The 19,379-nt window shown below is 41.3% G+C and overlaps 1 protein-coding gene across 1 annotated transcript in view; it reads left to right on the top strand.

Annotated features, from left to right (window-relative positions):
- Window positions 1–19,379, top strand: part of igdcc4 (immunoglobulin superfamily, DCC subclass, member 4) — a 59,871-nt gene that overhangs the window by 15,255 nt on the left and 25,237 nt on the right. The window contains exons 2-4 of the mRNA XM_073464064.1: window positions 7,931–8,245; window positions 16,103–16,244; window positions 18,859–18,992. Of these exons, the coding sequence (XP_073320165.1) occupies window positions 7,931–8,245; window positions 16,103–16,244; window positions 18,859–18,992 (591 nt within the window). The remainder of the gene's footprint in view (window positions 1–7,930; window positions 8,246–16,102; window positions 16,245–18,858; window positions 18,993–19,379) is intronic.

The raw sequence follows: 19,379 nt of genomic DNA, 5'->3' as shown, positions 1-19,379 counted from the left end.
ATGTTGCATAATGGAAATTGCCAGTTAAGGGGGGTATTTCCTTATTTCACCGTCCTACTGCAAATGTACGTTGCCGCGTTGAGCTCGTTCTTCGATCGCTTGTTCCGCTATCCAACTTGTACAATGAATATTGAACAAGGTAGTCGAGGGCTGGAAACTGAGACAGCTCACCTTCAAAGTAAAAGTTGCGTGTTTTAAAACGTGTTGGCTGTAGTATTGACAAGTTTAAATGACTATAGCATGAAACTTGGTGTGCTTTGACAAGTCAAGTGGGTTGAATCTGTTACTGTATTACAAAATAGTGAACATAACGCCAAACCACTGACAAACTATATAAGCCACACTACAAAGAAATTAAAGCTTTGCTAAATATTGTCACAGCTTGACATATTGCATACACAGTGTTACAGTGGGCATGGATTTCAAAAATATAAGCTGCTAGGATGAGCATACGCATTTGGGGCCAAATACTGAGGTCATAGTGCCAGCAGATCTAATTTTGCTCCCATAAAATATTTGCGCAACTTAATTTAGCTTTTCATGTGTGCAGTGTGTCTGTGTAGCCTACACCGAATCATTTAAATGTCATATAACAAGGAAGCAGTCATTATGATGATTATTAGTAATACTGAATACATGAGGAATGAGTCTGAAGTAAAGCGTTAGGGTCTATGAGGTGGTTGATGAAAGAAATACGAGTTATATCCACTTGAATACCTTGATAAGTTATGTACAGATAATGTAAATCCCTCGTGCTTTGAGATTAAGTGTGTTGATAACCATTGTAATACAGGCCAGCACTGCAAGCAGATTAAATGTGAGCAGCATGGAAGAGACCTGCGTAGTGAAAACCCTGTTTAAATAGCGGCTAGTTACCTGTCTTTAAAAGGTGCTATAGCACACGGTGCTTGTGCTAAGCAGGTGCGTTTGATAATGATATGATGCTCTGTACATTATGTATTCATTTATTCATTTATTTATTTATTTATTTATCTGTGTTGCCTTAAGAGAGAGAACAGGAAATAAACTTGAAGGATTTTTACATCGGATAGCAGTGGAGTGGTGTTGTCGTCATGGCAACAGAGCCAGCTATAAAGTACAAGTTGAAGGTAAATCAACTCTTTCTACCAGTTAGACTCATCACAGTAACAACACTGTTTTAGCCTTTAACGTTCATCCAAAGTCACAGATTAAGTAACCTTAATCTATAAGGTTGAGGAATATATTCATTAATAATTGCATAGCTAGCTAACGTTAGGCAGAATGATATGCTGGGCGCAAAGCCTAATGTAGAAATCAGCCATTTTAGCAGTTTTTTACCCCACAAACTGGCAACTACAAAGAATTCTGAAACAAAGGTAAACAAAACAATCATTTTGAACCCGGCCTTTTATTCTGCACCTTTCTAAAAGCTCTGTATATGTATTATTGTTTTTAAAAACGATTTTCACTAAGGTGGCTAACATGGTAAACATCATACCTGCTACAGAAAATAGCACGGTAGTGTTGTCCTTGTGAGCATGTTAGCATGCCAACATTAGCATTAAGCTCAAAGCACCACTGTGCCTAAGTACAGCCCCACAGAGGTGGCCTTGCTAGCATGGCTGTGGACTCTTATTTAAATGTCATATTTTGGTTTGGATATGAAAATGTATAAAAGCCAGCATGATGTAGTGTAAAAGGAAAATGTAATAACTGTGCAGGGGAGATGTTTTGATTCAAAAGCAATCTACAAAGACGTGGCACAAATAGAAATAAAGGAGTGGAGTATGAATATGACATCAGTGGATAAATTGAACTGTTATTGTTGTGGATGTATCTTATAGCAATACAGGCAAAATCCACTAAAAACAACAGAAAACAACAAAGTAAATTCAGTTCAGTGCATGAAGCATCAGTTTTTGGACTCTTTTAGCGGAACCTCTTTGTGCTTATCTCTGGTTCCTGAAAGGCCTGAGGTATTGTATAGCTTCAATTTAGAGGCTGTGGAAACCTGAGCTGTGGCCTCCGGGTCATGGGGTGTCCAGTCTCTGTTGACAGTGAGCTGGGCCCGGTGAAATATTCGCTGTGTAGGGCCACTCTCCTCCTCCTCCTCCTCCTCCTCCTCCTGTTTCTCCTTCTGTTCTCCCAAACATTTTGTGAATAGGTGATCCATTAACAGAAATGGACTAGCGGAATAAGTGTTGATGGTATCGAGAGCACTGCCCTCCTAACTTCTCCTTTTACCCAGCCTATTCTCTGTTGTTTTAAGTCTCTTTGTCCCTGTGTGTTTTGTTCATTTTTTATCTCTTTTGTGTATTTTATTCCATTTATCCTCCTCATATATAACAGTAGTATGGAAGTACATCACACATGTTGAGGATCATACCACTGCTGTATTCTTACTTTTTCAAAATCACTGTTACTGGCACAATTGTAAAGCTATTACTAACTCAGATAAGGAGTCAAAATTGTTCTGACCAGCTAAAGGGGCACTGTGTCATTTAAGTGCGATCCATTTGCTTTTCCGTTGTTATTTTTCTATTCTGTATCATCTCCTGTCGGTCTTTTCTCATCCTCTCTCCCTTCTGTGAACGTGTCCTCTCTCTACTTATAAGCTATGAACCGCTTGGCGCAATGCCATCACAATCCATTCACTACAGCTCAGTGAGATCGCACAGCCGCCTGCTACCGTATCCCAGAGTGCAACCCGTCCTTCCCAGCAGCTCCCTTTCGTACAGTAAAAATGGCAAAATGGCCACTTCACAGATCGCCCCCCTCTTCACCACAATGTGTCCTCACGAGACACTGACAGTAACCGTGTGGCCGTGCGTGCGTCTGTGTGTGTTTTAATGGGTTTGTGCACACGTTAGCTTGGGAACATGTGTGTCAGTGTGAGTGTGTGTGTGCTGCACCACAAATCTAGGGCATGTGGAGGTTTCTGGTGCGATGGTGTGTGTGGATAGCAAGTGTTTCATTCCCAGATGAAATAGCCACTGAAATATGTGATGCGCTTATCTTGCCTACTTTTTTTAAAGGATAATAGGTCATGTGAGTACTCGGTTCTGGAAATGAGACTTTTCTTGTTTTAGTTTGCCTTATCTTATAATTAGTTCTACGCAGGTTTATACAGCATGTCTGAACCTCCCTAAAAAGAAAATTAGTGTTTTCCTGCTTTCTTTCTTTGCATGGCCCTCATCACACCTCCACTCCAGTTTTGTGAGGCGTAATGGCTTCCATGCCCAACGCAGAATGATCCCCACCTCTCGCCAAGTGAAACCATTGGCAGTGAGCTGGGAAATGGCTGCTAACGTTTTAATGACTTAATGAGACCTAATTAGTGGAAATGGGAGAGGAGCCGTGGAGGTGATCTGTGTCAGTGTGTGTTGCCGCGCTTATACACGAGTGTTAGTCTTCCTACAAGAGTGTCAGCATGTTTTGCTGTTCCTGTATGGGTTTTTGGGTGCATGTATGCGCATACATGTTTATGTTGTCTCCATGGCAGGTGTGTGTGTGCATGAGTGTGGGTTTGGGGTGTGTGTGTGTGCCAGAGCGCTGTGCAGCCTCTCTCAGCATTACCCAGCCTCTTCATCAGGAAGTGATGGTGGGGGGTCAGGCCTCATTTAATCAAGGAAAAAATTCCATCTCCCATTAACTTAATTAATCCAACGCCGGAGAAAGAGAAGCAGAAAGAAACCTGCCTGTGAGTGTGTGTGTGTGTGTGTGTGTGTGTGTGTGTGTGTGTGTGTGTGCGCGCCCCTGGAGTGTCTCTAAGCTGAATTCACAAAGAGGTTTGTCAACTGAACTATAGAAGGGAAGTTTAAATGGTATTACTCACTCAGGTACAGTAATAAACCTGTGTGTAACGCTGTAATGTGTGTGACGGATTTCACCCCTGTGGTGTGTTTCTGCCAAGAAATCTGTCCAAGAGTTGAAAACATAGCAATCAAGTTCACTTTTCACCACATTAAAGGAAAAGTTCATCCAAAAATGAAGATTCGGTCATTATCTACTCAGCCTCGTGCAGATTTAATTTTTTTGTTTTTCTGGAGCAGCATTCTCCTAAACAACTGACTGTACTGTAGCCTCCTCCAGTTCCAGCTCTAACAGATTGTTGATGTCTTTTTTCTGGGCCTTGCATTTTTTAGCTACTCTAGCAACAAACTGAGACTTTATAAGTGATAAAAAAGTAAAAGCTACAATCTTGTGCCTCATTCAATTATACTATAATCTCTATTAAATCCTCACGTCACGTCATCACAAACCTGGTACCACTAGACTGAGTAATCTGCCTACACGGCCAATGGCAAGCCACCAATCAACATATTTTTTGCTGGCTGGTTTCTCACATACTGTAGGTTTCTCGGCTGGTATTACATTTTTACAGTATTGTGTATGTCTGATTTTGATATAATGATGCATTTCTTTGAATTACAATGCGAGAAATCATAGAGTTTGATGATTTAAATCATAAGGTAGCAAGCAGGAGGTTGGACAGAAGCTGTGCTTCAATATAGTTTTTAACACCAAGCCTTTTTCAAAACTCATTTCAAACTGTGAGTGTTTTGACTAAAAACTTCCCCATTCACACAGATTACCTTCATCTGACAAAAGGGGCTGACCGCCAACAGTCGACAGCCCAAACATCTCTGCTTTGAAGGTGTTGAGTTGAATTCTGCCACTGAAGTAACGGTGGATGCTCTTGAGAGCACAATACAAATCAGCCGTCAGGGGAGGTCAGCCAATACAAATGTATTTAATTTATTTTTATTTCGACTTTATTTTACTGACAGTTACTGTCCAAGGTTGCAGCTGTACAAAATCGCAACATAGAAAAAATGCAACATATGAAACAACACAGGTATTCAAACAACAGTGGCCTTTTAAGAAAAACAACATTATGCCTTCTTCACCACATCCATAATAATGCTCTTAAATTCATCAGTGGATATGAATGTGTCTTTAGAGCTCTTTGCAAGTTATTCCATGACTAAGGTGCAGGTCTCACTTCTTCAGGATGATGAGTCCAGGCCGCAGAGGAGACACAGCATGTGTTCTCCAGTCTTCTTGCATTCAGTGAAAAAAGTTAACTGCGTAAAAAAGGCTTCACCACGGAGAGCCCTGAGAACGGCATGTGTTTTAAGGTTTGATAGGAGGATCCTTGGTGCTCTTTTACTGATTACTAATTAATTCCTTTGTGTGAAAAGAGACCTGGCCTCGACTTGAAGTGGACTAATTTGATTTCTAAATAATATTTGAAGTATCTACGTGCCTGCAATTTGGAAGCTCACTTGTTCTGTCGTTAGAGAAAGGAGACACTAAAAGCTTGTAAGATGAATTAATCAACATCACAAAGAGTAACAAGTAACAACAAATACACTGTTTACTTATCTATTTCTTAGGATTATATAACAGTGAAGCACAACTTAAATAATAAATGATAATAGAAGTCAAATCATAAGAAAATCATATTGATTAACATAAAATACACTCATGTGGTATTGATACTTCCTTATACCATTGTGTTAAAAGTTATTGTCAAAACTCATCAGAAAGCAGACTGTAAATTAGCAGATTTTGAAGCAGTAATATCAAAATGATTACAAGTTCTGAAACACAAGATACACATATTTACACATTCAAGTAGGAAGTTCTAAATATTTCAGACATTTTGTGTCAAAAGAAGGAGAAGAAAGAGACCAGAACCAACCTAGTGAGGAATGTGGATGACTTTCGACTCTTGATAACAAACATAAGGATGAAGATGCTAAGTCTGTGGACGGTGGGACAAGGCTTATCCTTTTCACGTCCTTTCTCCTTAAGGTCAGAGGTCATTGGGTCTGTATGTGTCTCCTCGCACTCAATAGCAGGCACAAATTGCCTTCTGATTAAACCATGAAAATTTTTATGAAAGAATTTAGTTTCTTCATATATTCCTGTGTTCGGTCTGCTACACCGGTAACTCATGGAGCATAGACAGAGAAGGGTACAGAGGTGATATATAGATAGAAATATACCAGTGCTGCTGTCTGGGACTGGACATTGATGTCCAACCCACCAAATTATAAAGACTGCAATGGTGAGTAAGAAAGGTTGCTTTTGTAATAGAACGTAATGATTCATGGTACACTGAGTCAAGGCTTGGTCAAACGGAGGAGGCTGCATGCATATACATTATGTCACCATAGTCAGAGGCGGAAATTTCGCTTCAACAAGTTTTTTCTTGACATTGAAAGTAAAGCGAGGTTTATTTCTTAAAAACAACCCAGTCTTCACAAGGAGCTTTCGATTTAGATGAGCAAAAAAAAAGTACTTGTATGAGGAAAACAATTCAATGGATTTACCTTCAGATAAGTGATCTTCAGAAAAGAGTTTTGAGGAGTTTTGTTTTCTGAGCATGAATGTTTTAAAAATGGAATTTTGAAGTACAGCTCACTCTCACTCCAAAGCTCCAACACTGTTAAGCTCATTGAGGTACTTCAATTACAAAAATCAAAGCTAAATTAATAATTATTATGTTTGCAGTGGTGATTATTTTCTTTATATAAAAAAATGGTATCATATATGCTCCTTTATTCCCTAACAACTGATGTAGCAATAAGGAAATGCTCAAGACAAGTCATTGATAATTTTCTGTGCAGTACTGCTCCTTACTCTACTGAAGCATCTGACCATAGCTGTTATAAAAGCTTATATTTTCCTTTCCTTTATAAAAATGCTGTTAGAAGTTCTATTTTACAGCACTTTTCTACTAGCTTGCTCTGTTATAGTAGGAGTATAGTGTAACTTTAACAAAGAATAAAAGTTCCTCTTTTTGCACAAAGATTACAAAAACTGATTGTGATGTAAGAAATACACACACATTGAATGTATTAACCATAGATCATCACGCACAGGCTGATATGTGAAGTCTGCGTAAAGTAGAATTACTTTTGACCCCCTTCTTTCTCACGGTTTCTCCTTCCCTTTCTAATGCTACCCAGCCTCCCCATAAAAGATAATTAACTGCTGACATGCCAGTCAAGATTTGAATTCCTCTGTTCTTTTTATCTCCCATCTCCAATCCAAGCTTGATCTTTCCTCTTTCCCTCAATCATTAATTCTCTTTATTGTAAGATCTTCTACTTTTTTTTTACCCCATTTCTAATTCCATCTAGTTCTACACAGATATGATACCATCTGTGTAGGTGAGATGCAGGAATACATAGGAGATAAAGAAAATTGCAAGGCGTGCGTGAAAACATCTGGCTGAAGTAAACCCCATATGTTCTAGTGTGTTGCGTCTAATAAAATCCTGATCACTTTAAAATGAGTTTAATGTAAAAAAAAAAAAATAATAATGAAGTTCTGGCATGGTTAAACAGCAACATCTCCTTTGGCTGCATTTTATGGAGCTGCTCCTTTCACACCAGCTCATCAACCTCTCACTCCAGGACTTCCCCTCTCTCTCGCTGACTTTAATGTCCTGCTGCTGACATACAAATCCCTTCATGCCCCTGCACCCATTTAGTTTCCAGAGCCCCTCCCCCTCCTCTTCCTCCTCCTCCTCTGCTGGCCTCCCTCTCTGTCCCCAAAACACCCTGCCTCTGGAATGCACTACCCCTATCCATCTGTGCTGCCAGCACTATTGATTGTATTGAAGTCATGCTACGAAATGACAAATTGCTAAAGGCTGAAATTGATAAGGTGGACAAAAATAGCAAGAAATGACAGAAGGATGAATAATTGGAGCAATGAAGAAGAAAAGTGAAATATTTAGTTTATAGCTGAGCTTTAATAGTGGTCACAGAGCAATAAAAAGGTTCCTGCAAGGCTCTGTACACTATATAATGCACAAGTTATAGTGTAACATGCATCAGAAAAGTCAATATTTAGTGACTTTCTTTTCAAAATAAAGAGTTTGCTTGACTTTGCTTTGGTTAACAAACTTTTCCTTCTTCGTCCCACGCAGAAAAGCCTGTTTCGGTGGAGCTGAGCTGCGGGGCCGGACCCAGCTATGTAGTGTTGGAGCCAGGTTTGCCCCTCTTGCTGGACTGCAACCTCGGGGCCAGCGATGCACCTTTTAATGTCACCTGGCTTCAGGATGGCCAGCCTCTGCCTCTGGAGGGAGCCGACTTCCTGCAGTTTTTGGCCAACGGATCCCTCCTCCTGCTGCCCAGCTCGAAGGATGGACACCCTCCTCAGGGAGTGGAGGGAGGCTACAGCTGCGTGAGCGCCAGTGCCCTGGGAGCGCTGACTAGCCGGACTGTAAATGTTCTCCTAGCAAGTAGGTGTCCAGCATATACATTTTCAAGTCCTGCAGTTCCCGGCATGCTCATGTATGCCTCCAGAGTGTGTTGATTGGTGAAATGTGCCGAAATGAATGCAAATCAAAGCTTGTATGCTTCAAATGTAGGTCCTCAGGTTAGCTGGAAGCTCAAAAATGTGTATAGGTGAAATATGAGTGGTTTATTCTGGACACGGGATAGGCTCTTACCCCCTTATGTAGAAAGTTCATGGATAGATGGATGGATAGTTTAACAAACATCTCTCATGAGCAGAGTAACAAAAATGATACAATAGATGGGAAAGAGCTGCACGATTAGTACAATAATCGATTTGTTGATCAACAGAAAATGTATTAGCAACAATTGCAATTAAAATGGATCATTTTAATCAGTTTTTCCACATAAAAAATGTCCCAAATTCACTGATTGCAGCTTCTCAGATGTGTATTTTTTGTCTTCTGTGATAGAAAGTTGGACATATTTTTGGACCCTGTGGCTTGAAATGTCCCCTGTTGCTGGCTGCGTTCCTCTGAAAAGTTTGTGTGTCATCACAATTCAGGCAGAACAGCTTCAACTTTGCAATAGATGGAACAGAGCTGCAAGGAGTAGTTCATTTATCAGATGATCAACAGAAAATGAATCTGCTACAATCGCGAGAACAGATTAATCATTTCAATAATTATTTTAACGTAAAAAAAGCCCAAAATTTGCTGGTTCCATCCACTGAGATGTGTTTTTGTTCTCGTCCGTGTTAGTAAATTACTTATCTTTGGTTTTTCTCACGCAAAACAAGACATTTGGAGGCTATCCAGGGCTGTTGTCTTAGACATATTTCACTGTTTTCTGACATGTTGTTGAAAGTAACTGTTCATTGCAGTGAAAAGGTGGAGCTCCAACAGTGTGTGCATGTAGTTAGATGTAATTAAGAAAGGGATCGGAAAAGAAGCAGCTAATTTAAAAAAGGTGCAATATGTAAGAATTGGCCACCAGAGGCAGCGTATCACCAGAGTAAGTGCTAGCTGCTGCTAACTGTTTGCCTTTAATACATCCATGACTGTAGCTACTGTTAGCTTGTTAGCTCAGTTAGCTGTGCAGCCAGGTGTTGGTGTTTATGCTACAAGCACAGGAGCTTTAGGCTGCTGGGGGAAAGAGGTTTTCTGGCCCAGGGCTAACTGGTTAGCTCGCTAACTTGACACAAAACATAGACGACTTTGGCATAATGTCAAAACTGTGATTTCTTCACATTCTGCTGATAATTTAAATTAATTTTTTAATGTTTTAAACTAAAATTCTTACATGTTGCACCTTTTAGAAGAGGAAATGTGTGTTTGTATGTGGTTGGACAACAAATAACATTTTTTTTAAGAATTATTATTGTTGATGAAGCACGACATAAAAAAAAAAACAGACAAAGATACAGACAGTGACATAAAAAAGATACGATGAAATGTGATGATTTGATAAGAGCCAGTGAGTAAAGAGTATTAAAGATTAGGTAGCTATTTATATGCACAGTATGTTTGGATGTTTGGGTGAGCGGTAGTGAGAAAAATGAGGAGGAAGAAAATGTTTGAAATTGCGGGAGAGGAAGGTTGCAGCATTACTGATTTAACGGGAACAAATCTTGTTTTGATTCATTCATCTATTTAAAGCATTTAACTGGGTGTGCATGCAGGCGCACGCACACACACACACGGGGTAATGCCATATGTCAGATTTGTCAAGGGAATTTCCTTGGATGGATGGAGATGAACTTGGTTGCCCTCTTATCCTCTGGTGGAATGCTAACAAGTGTCCTAGGAACAGGTAGACTGTGCTACAACAACAGTCTGTTACCAGGCACATAGTAAAAGGACGGAGAGTGGGTGGAAATGAAAGACATGAACATGAAGATGCTTGTTTGAGGGATGAGAGTACAGGCGGCCGCTATTTAATCGCCCCTCCAAGGAGGCCTCTTTCTCTCACACTCTTAAGTGGTAGTCTTTATTTAGTCATTAGCTTTGTGTAAAATGAGACAGTATCCTTTGTGGATGCCCCCGCTTTTGTCAGCTGTCACATGCCTATTTATGAGGATCTCTTGTTTGGGGGACAATAAGGAGTAAAGGGAGGGGAGGGTGGGTGTTGGATGAATGGTGGGAAGGCGGAAAGGGCTGAGGAGAGTTTGCGGTGAGGGTGAAAAGAAAGGCTTCAGAGACCATTAAGAATGACCTTCAGTTTGCGCGTGTCTGTGTGTATGCGCGCATGTATGTGTGTGCGGTTTTTTTGAATTAAATCAGCAGCGAGAGGCTATGAGATAGATGCGACCGGCACGCAGAAGGTCGAAGCCGAACTGCCTCGACGTTGACATTGAGCAGACACTCTCATTTCCTACTGCGTCTTCACCATCAGAAATGAGACCGAAGAGAGAACGTAGCAGAGATCACATCTGTGAAAACACATTACGAAACCCACCTGCTCCAGATTCCCTGTCGCAGTATATGATGCATGTGGCCTTGTCTAAAAAGCATGTGAATGTGTCGGAGAGGGAGAGAGACAGTGAAAGAGAACTGCTCCCTCTTTATATGCAGATAAAAAATGTAAATAGGTCTATAGTGTTTCAGTCTCTAACTCGCTCCCCTCTCGGCAAAATGCCAGAGGCAGCGCTCAGCGTGCACATTACATTTCCCAAATACATCTACGGGTAAATGATGATGCTGGAAAAAAAGCAGCTTTTAATGTCAATTAGACCAATTAACCTTTCTCATTATGAGCCTGCTGAGGTGAATGTCAATACTTCCTAATTCCTAGCAGCTTTAGCTGATGTCATGAGCGTGAAGCGTGTGCTCTCTCCTCCATACAAACGCGCTTCTTATAGCTGAAGTTATTGGTCTTCATTTGCAAAAGGTTAACGCTGCTTTGTCTTTTTATTTCAAGCTTTAAAAAGGTTGATGTTTTAAACCCCTCTTTGGTACACACTTCACACTTAACTTGGTGTTTTCCTCTTTATTTTCAACCCATATGGGAGTCACATGGTTGTGTGTGTGTGAGAGAGAGATTTAAAACAGACATTAGCTTGTAAATCCTGTAACTGCTTGTGACTAACAACTCAAAATAGTATGATACAGACATGGCTGTATCTCAAAAGCTACAAAGAGTTACATTATATATCATATTTTGGTACCATTGGATTCAGAACAACTTGAATTTCAAATATCATGTGAAAGAATGCTTTCTAAAGTTATGGCGTTATCAGATTTTTTCAATTTGTCAAGTGAAGCCACATATCTCCTTTTTTTGGCAAATTTTGTGTTTCTACCTCGAACAGAAATAATTCTGGAAGAAAAAAGTTGTTAGTCATATGGTTCACATGTTCTTATCTTTCTCTCTTTTATTAATTAGTTTCTCAAAATTTGAAACTTTAAAAGATAAAAATAGGACAAGGAGAATCACGTTGAAAGATGATAGTTCAAATATATCTAACATTATAAGAATCATTAGGAAATAAAGAAAATCTCACATTGCAAATATTTTCCAGTAGCTGTCACACATGTTGTTGAAGCTTGGGGCATGCTTCATGGGTTTTCACACTGTTAGTCAGCCTAAAAGCTGGGTAGCAAAGAGGTCACGGGTGGAATTATCTGCTTGCACAAGAGGAGGGGAAAAACGCTGCAATCTGATAGCTGTGGGGCCAAAGAGTGGGGCATAGATAGAGGGACGGACAAAGACAGAGTCGGGGTAAAGTCAAGGGCAGGAAAGAGGCAATGAAAAAAGGAGCAAAGACAGGGGCTTTCTATGTAATGCGTTGAAGGGTTACGAACTTTACATAGAGCGGTGCCCGAAGAGCTGCCTGAAAAAAAGAGATCATTGCTCCTGAGGCTTTATATGTCATTTTTTTTTTTTTACAAGGAGTGTTACATTGAAAAGTTGCCCAACGTGTCATCACAATCCGAGTGTGTGTTCGGCACGGTGCCGGACGGATCTGCTTTGGAATTTCATTGCAGGGGACGCTCATGAAATGCTGGGAAAAGACTAATATGATTATGCTTTGACAGAGCGGAGGTGGAAGCTCAGCCAGCCGCCATTGTTCGATCACAGCATGGGCAACGTGTCTTCTCCGACCCCCGCCCTCCTTTGCATTAACGCCTGCTAATGTGCACTCTCGCTGATCAGCTGTTGTTCACCACTCACATGCAGACCCCCCCCCCCTCTCCTCCCCCACCGACGCTCTTGCACATAGATGCACACGGTGATCCAGTCCATGCAGTCCATGTACAGGCATCAAGGCACATACACACACACACACACACTAGAGTAAACACTGAGGTACAAATAGCTGCACTCGAGTTTGCACACACTCACACACGCCCAGTGAGTCTGGCACCCTGTCAGGAGCTCTCTGGCAGTGTTACAGGTGGTGTGTTTACATGAGGGCATCGTGCTGCGTAATGGCTGGAAGTGGCAGGGGTTAATCATCAACTCCTCCTGCGCAGCTCGCTACGCAACATTCATAGCAACTTTTTTCTGAAATGAATCACATGCTTTCTGTTACTATGGCCGAGCAAGTGTCTCAGCCTGAGTGTGCACTCATTGAGCAGCTTTGATACACACAGATGGCCGGTTTGTTGCCACGACTTCCAGTTGGCGTGATGTGGGTTAGGGTAATCTCGGATAGTCCATCCCGTATCTCCATGAGCTTACAGTGGTTGGGAGGAAATCTCTAGGGCTAGGTTGGGGTGTGAGTTTGAAAAAAAAAAAAAAAAAAAAACCCTGAAAAATGCTCCGCTTGTTAGTTAAAGCAGAGCTTGGGAGCAAGTATCTGGTCTCTGCACCCAGTCCTCCCTTCCATAGTTTTGTTTGTTTAAAGTCAGATGACATCCCACTGTGTCTCCACTCTTGCGCAGCTTTTAAGCCATACTAGCACCCGTATGGATGGCAATGTTGGGTGAATCCCTGACCAACCTCTAAGTCGGGTTATGGGAATTATTACCTCAGAGTTCTGATCTATCTATTTATCGGATGTATTAGTTTGGTACAGACTTGGTGGAGAAATTCATGTCCCACTCAGGATGAACTGAAATATCCCTTAACTTTTCAATTGGTGCCGTTGTCAGATCAAACTTTCACTTCGTCCAGTTTTTTTGGTTTATGACCGAAAGCCTGATAAACTTAAGACATTCCCATCAGAGTCAGGTGTACTTCTTGTTCAGGGCTAATTAGCAAATGTCACAGTGCTAGTTCTGACAGCCAATTATTCTGATTCCCTGCGCTATTTTTTCCCACCTGTACAACATGAAGACCTGGCCCTATTCTGCCTCTGATTGGTTCTGACCTTGACATGTTTTTCTAATTGCAGAGCCCTTGAGTAGAGAAAGTCTTGACAACGACAACCATTACGTTATTCACACGGACTTCAGATAGTTCCAGGAAGTTCTGAGCGGGCAATTTAAATACATGAATGCAGAGAGACAGAAGTACGATGTTTGGCAGTTTGTCCACAATCTATTGATTGATTGATTTACAGTACTGGGCTAAATTCCGGGAACTATTGAGAGGCTCCAGCTTCCTACATTGCTGTTCAAAATGGTCTATTGAAACAAACGGAGATGACGCAACTTTCTCTACTCTGCTCAGTCAGAGGGACATTGGGCAGACCTTTTTGGACAGTTCTTGGACAAGTTGGGGTTTTCAGAAAAAAGTGGCGTGAAAAACTATGGGCAGCACCCAAATAGCGTGGCGAACATGGTAGATCTTATACCTGCTAAACACCTGCAATGTCACCTTTGTCAGTGGGCGCCTCTTAGGATACTGACGTCAGTATTTAGCACATAACACTACTGTGCCTGACTACAGCCTCACATACAGCTAGACTCTTAGCTTCGTTACTTGACTAGACCGTATGAGCATTTGATCATTGAAGTCAGGCTAGTCAAGATTAGTTTTTTCTGCAGTGGTGTGGTACGGAGCGAGTCAGATGGTATTATCATGCAGGGCTCAGCTTGGAGTTAAAAAGAGTGAGAGAGAGTCAGTTGGATTCAGTGCAGCACAGCCTGTTAAGGTCTGACAGCGGAAATCAGTCATCAGTTCATTCACCAAATGAGTGATCTTGAAACCAGCTGTTACTCAGGTACTATGGAATCTGTCCTTAACATCAAGCTTGAAACTGACAATCTTGCTGACAAACAAAAGGCCTGAGGGAAGGCATGCGAGCAGAGATGAGCAGTGTCACGCCGATGTTAAATTTAACTAAAGATGGGATTTTTGAAAGCAAATAACACGTCGCCACCAAATGAAAACCAATCTTTTCTAAAAATTAAAATAACATAATTTGTTCACACTTCATCACTGCTTCAATAAAAGCCGCTCTACAAGCGGCTCTTTGAGACGTGCGAATCAAATTTGTTCTCCCTGCGAGCTGTGTGTAACACTGCGGGGTGATCTTTACATGTTTTCATGCTGTGCAGAGCTGCTTTGAATCACCTCGCAATTAGCCCCACGTTGAGAAAACGTCTTACAGAACAGGATATAGGAGCCAGAAAGAACGACTGTTACCAGGTACTATATTTGTGTTAAGGTGTACTTATTCATGCCTGTCCTTGATTTTAAACATTTCATAAAACATTTTGATATAGTGCCTTATACTTCATTATGTGGCTAATGTTGGTTTTTCTACCATTACTACATATATATTGTATTTTAAGCCTAGTTGAGATTTGGTGTGTCTGTCCTTCTGTTACCCTGCTGCTTTCTTCCTGCCTTCAGTTGCCTTCTGTTCTTCTTCCTCTGCTCTCTCCTTTGATCCACCCCCCACTCTCCGCTCCTCAGTCAGAGCTACAGGCAAAGTGGCTGGGACAGCCAACCAGTTTTGTTCTCTTCTCCAACAGCCTGTAAGGGGTCAGAGGTTAGAGGCCCTCAGACGATGCTCACTGCTGCCCCCTGGTGCTCGGTGTTATCCGCATTAGGAAGTTCTTGTGTGTGTGTGTGTGTGTGTGTATTTGGGAATGTGTTGAGGCTGTGAAGGTTGGACTCCTGCCAAGACTCGACCTGGAGAGAGCAATAATCTAGCCAAGTCTGATTAAATCCCCACAAATTTCTCCTAATCAAGACATTCAAGGGTATTTAAATGGTCTGAACAAGTCTGTAATTAAATTACAACATTTAAAACGGTACCTTTAAAATCCCTAAAATGGCCTGAAAACAATAATTAGAACTCTGAAATAGAGACTATAATAGTGTTATGGACAGATTCTGAACTTACTTTAGATCATTTTTGTAAAAGTAAACCAAGTGAAATCAAGAAACTCCCATAAACTGTGAATGAGGTCAGTGGTGGGGTTATTTTTTATTTTTTTTTTTTATTATTTTCTTTCTGTTGCTGTTACAGTGAACAAAAAGTACACATGACCCACTTTTTATTCTATATACTGTCCATTTTTCCCCGGCGTGGTGCATGGGTCCATGATTTTGTCCTTCGATGGGGTCAGTTTTATTTTATGGGCTGAAACCCAGAATGAATGCATCAAGCCAGTTCCCACCTGACCACATTGGCCTTTTAATTTAGTGCACGTAGGATGTGTCCTAATGCCGTCCATGTGGACTCGGGGTTGTAGACCAATTGTGGACCGGGACTTCAAGATAATTGCACAGTGGGTCACATCATGTGTGACCTACATCAAACAAACTGGGTCCTTTTCATCATACCAGAGGTAGATGACATGACACGCAGGTTTCAGATCAGTCAAATCTGAAAATCTGCAATCAGTTAGAAAAAAATAACCCATATCAAAGTTGATGCTTGAATAAATTGTTTTGTCTGTCTACTGGGAAATCACCACTTTGATAAAAGTCCCCCTGACCTCTATCGCCTCTGTACTCCTCAGGTCTGTCTAAATTCCATCAGGAGCCGTCACCTCAGACAGTGCCTGCTGGGGGAGCCGCCCGCTTCGAGTGCCAGATTGAGGGAGTGCCCACACCTGTTATTACGTGGGAGAAGGACAGAGTGGCTGTCCCTGAAGAGCCAAGGTGACCCTTCTATGTGTGGTGTTGTCCTTCATCTTCTTCTCGTCTGTCTTTTCCTGTTCTCACAAGATATCAATGAATGAACAATGTGATTACTCAGGTTTGCTTCTGCACTTCCAAGACAATTACTTCGAGTGCACAATGTTTTTCTTATTGTTCTTATTTTTACCTGATACTTTCTCTTTATGTGTTCCCATTAATATCCCGGTACTGTCCATTACACATACTGTAACACAAGGCTTCGTGTGAATTTTACACAATTCAGTGTGTCTGACAGTATACTGTATAAATCAAGCTGACTGTGGCTCAGCATTTTATGGCTGTATTCATAAAGTTTCGAAGGTTCTCAGAGTGAGACTGCTAAGGTCATCTCAGTTAAATCAAAATTCTCATGAATCATTCATTACTCTCTACTCACTGCCTAGGCAGACCTACAGTATATAAGTGACTATATGGTAAGGTCATTGGTCAAATTAAAAAAACTTTTGGACACCACTCCGTCTTTTCAATGATGCATTGTGGGATGCTTTGAGTCAACTGTATAGGGTATAGTAATTCTCACTGCTCATTCGGAGGGCACTACAAAATGTCGGACACTGTCACTATAATTCAACCAAGCCCAATCTAAAATCAAATAAAACATTTAAATCCACCAGATCCGGATTTTTTTTTGCCAGAAAGCATCAGACTGTACTCACTCAAAAGGTACCCGTCAGATTATTTTTCTACAAGAGCCGTACATTATTCACTGAGAAATGAATGAAAATGTCTAAAAAAAAATCACCGTCACTATATTAAAGTGAAAGTGAGAAAGATTTCCTGGATCCACCTCTTTATCCTGATCCACACCATTAGTTGATGGGGTCTATTCTGGGCTCGGACCCCATCCTCCATCCAAGTTTCATGGATATCTGCTTTGTAGTTTCTGTGTAATCCTGCTGACAAACCAACCAGCGAAACCAATGAACCAACCTTCTTGGCAGAGGTATTACAACCATAACAAATAGTGTGTCGGTGTCAGTTTGCACTTCCTTTAGAAAAACTCAAGAGCTCAGCTCCACAATTGATCATAAATGGAAGCCATGGTGAAATAACCTTATCTATCAAGTTCTCTCTATGTGTTTCATATCCCATGCAATGAAATAAGTTTGATTTTCAAGGTGAAAAGTGTTTTTTAAATAATTTCCTTCCATCGTTCAACACTACAATGAAGTCAGTGCAAGTATGAACTCCTACTACTCACACAGTGGTGGTGAAAGCTTTTATAAACTTAATCCTGTCATTCAGCTTGACATTTAAAAGTTATTTCTGTGTCAGATATATAGAACGTACTGTACATGCGCACCAAAATCATTTTAATTTGACGTGGAGTCGATAAAAAGTCTAAGCGACAGACTATTTCAAAGCACATTTTCAGGATTTCAACAACTATTAGAGCAGCACTGAAGAATCACCTTGAATTTAAAGCGAACCACTCACCGTGAAGCTTGTGGGATTTTTCTTTTGCGCTTTGCAAAATGTAGCCCTGCTGCCACTTCCTTGACAGTTGTCTCTCACAAATAGTCTCATTTACCCGTCCACTTAAGGATATTGACAATCTTCTGGCCCCGGCGCCATGGAATTTGTTCCCGGCCTTATTGCACAGGACTAAGTGCTAATGGCTGCTGTAACCCTGCATGACCCGCAAACAGCTCGCTGCTTATGAGGTCTTATCGGTGGGATGTGCTTCTTGCACCTCAGGCGTTGTTAATGGCCTCTCACAAAAATGAGCTAAGGGCTGGCTGATACATCACTGGCTTTTTCTCTCTCTGTTCTCTCCGGCTCTAATGTGCCTTCTCCTCGCTATTGGTCCCTCTGACATCTCTTGCTCTTCTTCTGCGCTGTTAGACCCTTTCCATCTTCATTTCTGTTACACTGCTGTTCCAATTTTCTCTTCATTCATGACTCCCTGTCTTCCTCTCATTATATCTCATTTTTATTCTTCGTTTTTTTGCCATCTAACCGCTTCATTACCCTCCCTATGTAACTTTTCCTAACTCCGATCTCCTCTGCTCACTAGTCTGCCCTCACAGGAAGACACAGTTGCAAACTATTCTAACTCTAACTTTCCAACCTGTGGATTGATCTAATTCATAGTATAGTGCGGACAGTAAAATGTAGTAGGAAGCACAGTGGTGACGTTGAAGTCATGCGACCGTGGTGTAGTTGGTTAAAGCCTAACTTTAGCTTTTTACTTCTGGCGATTGCATCATTTCTACAAAAATCAAAAAAGTGGTATCATATTTCTGCAATAATCCAAAATCCAGTGGAAAAAATCCCACAGGCTTTTTGTTAAGGGAACCAGGATGATGCTAACTTTTAAGTCACTTTTTGAGTTTCATGGCTAGTAATTGCGTCTTCTCCTTACAGCAGTTGTTCACAATAGTCTCTCTCCTGAATAAAGAGGAATGGAGCCCTGCGAGGACTCAGCAGGATCCCCACGGAGTGGATCAGCTGGATGTTTTCCATGCTACAGGGCACTAAGCCATTTATTCACTTGTTTGTCTCCCTCTCTCGTTCGCCTGCTCGCTCTCTCACCCTCTGCCACCTCTCCTCCGTTTTGCCCCATGTGCAACAGGTTCATTTCCCTTCCTAACGGGGTGCTGCAGATTCTGGAGGTGACCAAGGAGGATGAGGGTGCCTACCGCTGTGTCTCATCCAACTCTGCCAGAAAGGACATGAGTCATGAAGCCAGGCTCACTGTCACCACAGGTGAGGTCTGTTGCGGTGCTTTATTGTGTTTGAATGGGCAGCCAGGCCCCGCTGGGAGCTGCCAGACCAATCTCAAATATATAATGTGAGTTTTAGGATGAGGTTGAAGACATTTTGAACATGTAAATTTACCCACACACCTAAACCCATAAATATTGCTCACCTTGAAGGAGCAATAAGCAACACACACCTCATGAGTGGAGCAGGACTTTGAAGATGAACCTTTATGGAATGAATCACAATTCAATTCAATGAATTTGTTCTTGTTGATGATACTTCAGCTGCGCAGGACCAGTTGCTGCTGTCATTGAAAGGTGAACATACAGGACTAAATCTAGACTATTCTCTCTACTCATTCCCTTTTATTATAACCAGAAAGAAGGGAGC

This window comes from Pagrus major, chromosome 4 (genome assembly GCF_040436345.1).
Source record: "Pagrus major chromosome 4, Pma_NU_1.0".
Classification (NCBI taxonomy): domain Eukaryota; kingdom Metazoa; phylum Chordata; class Actinopteri; order Spariformes; family Sparidae; genus Pagrus; species Pagrus major.
This window is presented reverse-complemented; position numbering and strand designations above follow the sequence as displayed.